This window comes from Galeopterus variegatus, unplaced genomic scaffold (genome assembly GCF_000696425.1).
Source record: "Galeopterus variegatus unplaced genomic scaffold, G_variegatus-3.0.2 Scaffold531, whole genome shotgun sequence".
NCBI lineage: Eukaryota > Metazoa > Chordata > Mammalia > Dermoptera > Cynocephalidae > Galeopterus > Galeopterus variegatus.
The window spans coordinates 62,705-69,970 of NW_007726642.1; the positions used below are offsets into that span (position 1 = coordinate 62,705).

The window sequence follows — 7,266 nt, forward strand, 5'->3', positions numbered from 1 at the left end:
CCAGTCTCAGGCCTGCCTCAGTGCTCCCATGTCGTACTGCCGGGCCGCAACAGACCTCGCTCCCAGGTGAGGACTGTCATCCTGGGCAGGTTTCTATGGTGGCCACACGGCAGGGACGGCCAGGCAGGAAGGAGAGCAGTTTACGCACCCCAGGTCCTGCGCTGGAGTCTCGGGGGCCCTACTCCAGGGCTGAACCTCGCACCCTCCCTCAGTGACGCCTTGCCTTGGGCCCTTCCTCTGCCCACGGGCTTGGGCTGGAGCAGCACAGGCCGAGCAGGCCGCAGGTGTCTGCCGCTGTCACTTGGCCCTGCCTAGCAACAGCCATACGCGAAGCCAATCAGCAGCTCCCAATTGGGGCAGCACGGCCCAGGGTTGGCTGAAAATCGGAGGGGTGGGGGGGTGCATGAGGAGGACATGGACCACCCAGGGAATGGAAGTGTCACTGGCACTGAGTAGGTGTGGGTGCCAGGGACGTCAGACAAGCCACATGTGCTGGAGCGTCCTCCGCAAGGAAGAATGGTCCTGCCTGAAAAGCCATTTTGTTTTACACAAGCACACCCAGGGTGAGGACAAACACGTCTTTCTCCAAGTAAAACAGGCACAAACCACGCTACCTCCTCTCTTTTCCCACCCACAGCCTCTCCCTGTTTAAAGAGATGGTATTTGGCCATTGTAAGAAAGCCAGCGGCCCAGGCCGGTGCCCCGATGGTGGCCAGCCCAGGCAGTCCCGGCCCTGCTGGGCAGGGGTCTCCTTACCTAGAGGTTTCAGCGTGGACAGAGCACCCGTCGTCCAGGAGCACGTCAAAGCTCTGCAGACTTGCTAGCAAAGAGACGAGACACAGTTAGAGACGAGGCAGGCCAGGTGTGCAGGCACGGAAGGACACCACTCCACACGGAAGACAAAACGCCCCAAATCTGAATAGCAGGGCAGCTAAAATATAGGACTACCTATAGGGGGGGGGGGGGGCCTAGTGCCCCAGGGGCCATGGTGCTGTGGCCAGTGTCACAGTGGCTGTAACGGGGGAGGAAGGTGGCGTGGGGACACGCATCGTCCCAGTCCTTACGACAGCATGAAGACAGTACTTGTATTTTTTTTATTAAACACAATACATATGACAGTCAGTATATACCAGGAACTTATTCTAAGTGGTTACAATACTAACTCGTTTAGTCCTCATTCAACCCTGTAAGACAGACGTGGCCATGCCCACTTCAGAGAAGAGGAAACAGATTTGGGGAGTCTAAGTAACTCGGCCCGAATCACACAAGTGGCAGAGCAACGGTTTGTATTCAAGTAACCTGGGCCCAGAATCCATGCCCTGAGCGACTGTCCCCAGCTGCTTTTTGATGCAGTGTACAGCGAAAGCTCTAAAACGCTGCCTGTCTTTGACCCAGAGACTCCTTTTGTAAGAACTGATCCTAAGGAAATGACCAGCACCGCCCAGGAAGTATTTAGGTACGAGAATGTTCCTGCAGTGATAACAGTAAAAAGTTGGAAACAACCTACGTGGCCAGGAACAGGAAGAGCGTGGCAAGGGACATCGTGGCACCCTCCAGAGCAGCTCAAAGTTAGGCCTGGAGAGTCCCCCCTGTGCGTCGCCTCCAGCGCACCCACGAGAGCACACGACACGCGGGGCGGGGGTGCGCACTCACCTGTCCCACTTTACAGGCGGACAAAGCTAGGCTTGGGCAGGGACAGGGTCCGCAAGGCCACAGGGCTGGGGTCAGAGAGCACCTCCACAGGGACTGGCTCTGCCCCTCTCGACTTGCTACCGCAGTTCACAGAGTGCTCAGGAAGGGACTTTCCTCCTGAACAAACTGCTCCCCAGAGACTTACCTGCAGTGCGTGGATTTCCCCCTTCAGGTCAAAATAATTTACCTGACCTCTGTTAACACGCTCTCACCAGGGGCTGGCCAGTTAGCTCGGTTGGTCAGAGCGCGGTGTCCTAACACCAAGGTCAAGGGTTACAGACGCCCGCCCTGGCCAGCCGCCAAATCCAAAGCACGACATGCATGAAATTATGCTGCGGGTTTCAGAAATATCAGACACTGAGGCACCACAATCTGCTATCAAAATCAGTTTTTTGTTATCCAGACACTATTACCTAAAGTGTATGAAAAACTAATTTATTGAAAATCGTGCCGATACCGTATTAAGCACTTTACATGTATGATTTAACTCTCACACTAACTGCCACAGTGAGAATTCTTTCTATTCCCATTTTACTTAAGAAACAGAGGCAGAGGGGATTAGCACATGGTCGGCACGGCAGACACTTGGGCAAATGGCTACAGACTAGAGAGGAGCGTGTGTACAGGGCAGGCCCAGGAGACACGGCCTCCAGGGAGAGCGGACGTGCCCTGGCTCCCACCTGATGCCCACCAGCCGCAGGGCCCAGCCACCCGCCTGCGCTCTGGGTCAGTTTGGAGAGGAGTGAGAACATGGGTCTCTGGTTTTACCTGCACAACTTGTCGTATCCCAGTGCAAATCAAAGACCAGCTCCTTGGGGACTGGACCGAACTCCTTAACATAACAAGGTCCCATGGCCCAGTCACGAGCTCTGGGGCAGGTGTGGACATGAGCTCTCCAGGGTCCTGCCCAGCTAGGGAGGCCAGGAGGAGGGAAGGCATGTAAATAGCATGGGCTGGTGTCCTGGGTGAGTCGTCAGGAGGTGGAAGCCCCAGCCAGGCCTGCCAGACCTTGACAGGTGAAACAAAGGGGCCACAGTCTTGACCTACTCAAATCTTGTCATCAATGGTGTCCAGAGTCAAACCTTTGCCCTGTCTGTGCTGCAGGTTAAGGAGGGACTTCACGGCAGCTGTCCCTCCCTCGCTCATCACCTCACCTTGGAGAAGGTATTAGGGACTCACTGAAATGCCCCCAAATTCAAGTGCTGAAGCCCTTAACCCCTAGCACCTCAGGCTGGAACTGGGTTTGGAGACAGTCTTTAAAGAGGTGGTTAAGTGAAAATGAGGCTGCCAGGGTGGCCCTAATCCAGTGTGACTGGTGTCCTTATAAGAGGATATTAGGACACACAGAGAGACACCGGGGATATGCACACAAAGGAAGGACCCCATGAGTGAGCACACAGCGAGCAGGCGGCCGTCTGCAAGCCCAGGAGAGAGGCCTCAGGGGAGTCCAACCCTGCCGCACCTTCGCCTTGGACTTCCAGCCTCCAGGGCAGTGAGAACATAAACTTCTGCTGCGTAAGTCCTGGTCTGTAGTATTTGTCACAGCAGCTCCGGCAAACTAATAAAGAAGGATGATGTCTGCTTTCTATTTTACCTGCTGCCTGCCATAACTCAGAATGCTCAGCAAGTAAATACAATAAACCAAAAGGCTGTTTGGTTAATACTTTTAATTACGTGATTGTAATTATACAATTCCCACTATTCAATATTTTGTATAAAACCAGTTTCAATACACAAGATTTTCAAATTCAACAATACATATCAAACCACATACATATATATATATATGCAAAGTTTACCAGCCATTATGAAGCTTTATCTTAAAAATACCTTCAGGAAAATAAACACTCATTCAACCAGTTCTCTTGGCTTTAAAAAATATGATTAGAAATATACATTTTATTAAAAAAATCAAGACAATGATTGATCAAAACTGATTAATCAGTTACATTTTAAAACTTTTAATAATCTGTACATGAGTGCAGGTTAGATAAAAGTCTGCAAATTACTAATATAAAACTGCAGTCCTATATAATCAGATGAACCTGTCTGCTGACAGTGAATTCTACTGGGTAATTAAGGAGGTAATTTCCTACACAGGACAGGCGAGCTGTCCAGTCTGACACGCGCCTGCAGCATCTGCACTCAGTGCCGTGGAGAGCGCTCAGGTCGAGGAGAGCCCTGCAGCCAGCCTCGCCAGGGCAGTCGCATTGACAGAAAACTATTAAAGAAATAAATCACGTTTTCAAAGTCATTTTTGAGGAGCACTGCCTTCCAAAACATAATTCTTGCTTTTCAGAATGTATGAGGAGAAACAGCTGAGCTACTTTTAGAACAAATACCACATAAGCACACTGATCCCTTGTCATGAATGGGGACTTGGGCAAAGGCAAGGCTCCAGAGCTCCTGGCACGACATAGCTGGGGCCTGCCGGCCACACAGCATGACGCACCTGATTGTGCTCCACAAACATGTGCACAGACCTCTTCTAAAACCTGTCTGGGCCCAAGAAAAGAGGTAGAACTCACCCGATAGAGAGGTACGAGGTCAGGGGGAGCTGGGTGGGCCAGGGGCTATGGGTATCAGACTTAGAACCGAGAATCCAGGAGAGTCCAGAAGAGCCACGTGCTGCTGGGGGAGCCACACTGCGAGCAGGCTGCTTGCTTAGTGAGCGCTGTTCACCCTCGGCCCCTCTGCACCAACAGGTCTAAGAGAGAGCCCTAGGTTTCCTTGGCCGTGCAAAAGAGAAGTCGGTCTATACTTCTAGGAGCCCAGTTATGCAGACCCACTTCCCCTGGATTGTCCCTGACTCTTGATGATTTGACCCCAGAAAGCCTCAGGTGACCAAAAAGATTATCCATCCCTAATTCCACTGGAAACTGTCTTGGTGTACTTTCAAAAGCTACTTAAGGCTCTAAAGTTAAAGGAATTGCTCCCTGTGACATGCAGCATTTCACATTCCAGAGCGACAAGTTCTTCTGTAACAAGGACTCTAAGTTAGAATCTCAGAAGATTCTGGGTGTTTGGTGATTTCAGTTGGGGGAGGGACGGTAGGAAGAGAAGGGTCCACTCTTACTCACAGCACGAAGAACTTCGCATCAGCCAGACCCAGAGACTCTCTGGGTTCTAGATATGTCCCAGTTAAGGTGACCAGTGTTGCTCCGCAATCCCCCTGAAAGCACTATCCCAAGCCATTTGGGTTTTCCAAGGAATGCTTCTTGACCAAATCCCAAGTTTCCTATGACTAATTTCAGTGAGCCAGTTAAATAAAAGGGTTTATAGCAAGAGCCACGGTGACAGAGATTCTCACTGGAAACTTGAGCAGCAAAAAGGAAAAGGCAATTTATAAAATTAAAAAGTGCTGTGGTTGACACTGAAGCCCAGATCTTTTACTCTTGGCCAAGACACCACACGGCTTCCTCACAGTGAGGGGCAGCACGTTGACTTAATCTGACAGGATAAAAAGCCAAAGCACGAAAGGTTCGGTGGAGGTCAGGGTTTCACAGCTGCCTGGGTTACTTACGGAGGAGACGGCCTGTGGCAGTGCCAGGGGAGAGAGGCACCTGACAGTTGGAACACGGCACTGTCTCAGCAGGACGCGGCCAACGGGGCGCTCCCCACCCCGAACCTCACCAAAGAGCTGTCTTCCCATCGGGTCCTCGTGCCTATTCACCGCCAGGGATAGGAACTTGTTTCCTGTGTCACGCTGTTTTCCTGTGATCTAGTCCCCAGTATTTAAAAGCTGGCATGACCCCACCCCATGCTGCCTGCTGCGGAAAGAGTTCTTGCTTGGCTAAGACGATGGCATCGTCCATCTCCCCCAGGCCCCTTCACACTTTACTCCAAGAGAGTAAACACCAAGATGGCACCACTGCCTTCTGCTTACTTTTGCATGAACATATCTCAGCCTGTTTCTTCCAAGCACTGCTTGTTCCTAACAGTTTTGTGGAAAAGGCAGCTCTTTAAATGGAATAACCTACGGACCCAACACAGTCGGAAGGCATCTGCCCTCATGGCCTTGCAGTGTCACATCCCTCCAATGTCCAAACCAGGACAGGCAGAAACTGGTTAACCATAATGACAACCATTCACTTCTTACATGGAAGGAACCAAGGTGACTGCAAGACACCCTTTTATTATGGGCCCTGTTTGTTTTTTTAGCAGCAAATAGATTCTGTTTTTGTAACTGCTTTAGATCACAGCCTCTGCCGCGTTCCAGCGGGACCCAGGGGAGCAGACACTCTGCAAAGAGTGACTAGCTGTGTTCCCTAACCAAAGCCACCGTGAATTCTGCCACTACAAGCAACTGAAATCCAGAAAATAATGGTCACTGAGATCAAGGGTGTGTGAATGAATGGCCCTAGGCTGATCACATAAGAAAAAAATTCAGTTACAGAGAAAGACTCTAAAAATGTGATAACATTTTTTGAAAAGCCCCCATTGTTTGGGATTGCTGGTTCCAAGGGGAAAAACCAACAGTGTGTTTTTTTCATGCATGGAAGAAAATATGATTTCAATTTGTATGACGGGGCAACCAAATAATGGGAGCCTTGTAATTCTCAGTCTCTAAACGACACAAAAAGGAATGATCTATAATATTCTTCCAACTCTGATGCCCGTTTCTCCTCCTGAGTCTTCTAAAGCTACTATCAAAATTCTCTTGCAAGTTTCAGGTTACCAAAGTGCCACTTTATTACGCATGCAACAGCGTTTAAATGCAGGTCTCACAGGTTCCTGTCAGTAAAGCATCTTTGGTGGAAGACAAGCAGCTTGGGTACTTAACAGAGTTACCATCAGTACAGAATTACAAACCGTAACGTGAACATGATCAAACCAAACAGTGGCAAATTACAGAGCGTTCCATCTCAGTAATGCTGTTTCTACCTTCGTAAATCTTAACACAGGGTGAACACAAAACAAATACGTAAAAGGCCTCCGTCAGACCCTCCATCCTTCTGAAGGCCAGCAGCGACAATGATTGCCATCACGGGGACACATGCGTCACGCAGACAAGTCTGTTCTCCCAACAACAGAGGGCCCGGATTTTACACCTGAGGCCGTCAGACCCTCCATCCTTCTGAAGGCCAGCAGCGACAATGATTGCCATCACGGGGACACACGCGTCACGCAGACAAGTCTGTTCTCCCAACAACAGAGGGCCCGGATTTTACACCTGAGACTAAACTTACAACAGCTTCCTGGTTGTTAGACTGGAGACGATTCTACAGAAGGAGAGTTGGGCCCTCTTCACGTCTTTCACTTGCATCCAAACTCTGTTAGTTATTTAAACTCCAGTGGACATTTTCTTCACTGAACGAAGTTCGTAGGTGGGAAGCAACTAAGGCTTTTGCAGTTTTGCTTTGTTCTCGGATTGTGCTAAGTCCTGTCGTAGTTTTCTGTTCCTAGTCTTCCCTTCAGTTCTGGTCACAGGGTTTTACTTAACGCAAGACTGTTTTAGTCCTTGAAATGGAGGGACTACAGGGGGAGAAAAAAAGGACTTTACCATGAAGGGTTTAAAGCAGTTGTCAAAGACAAAGAAGGCAACATAATAAAAATATCGACATGCTAAAAAGT

General features: G+C 49.8%; 1 protein-coding gene across 1 annotated transcript in view; it reads right to left on the bottom strand.

Moving 5' to 3' along the window:
- Positions 1-3,342: 3,342 nt before the first annotated feature.
- CDC14B (cell division cycle 14B) overlaps positions 3,343-7,266 on the bottom strand; it is a 61,179-nt gene continuing 57,255 nt past the window's right edge. The window contains exons 14-15 of the mRNA XM_008569805.1: positions 6,759-7,167; positions 3,343-6,636 (exon numbers count right to left, since the gene is read on the bottom strand). Coding sequence (XP_008568027.1) covers positions 7,131-7,167 — 37 coding nt within the window. The 3' untranslated portion in view covers positions 3,343-6,636; positions 6,759-7,130. The remainder of the gene's footprint in view (positions 6,637-6,758; positions 7,168-7,266) is intronic.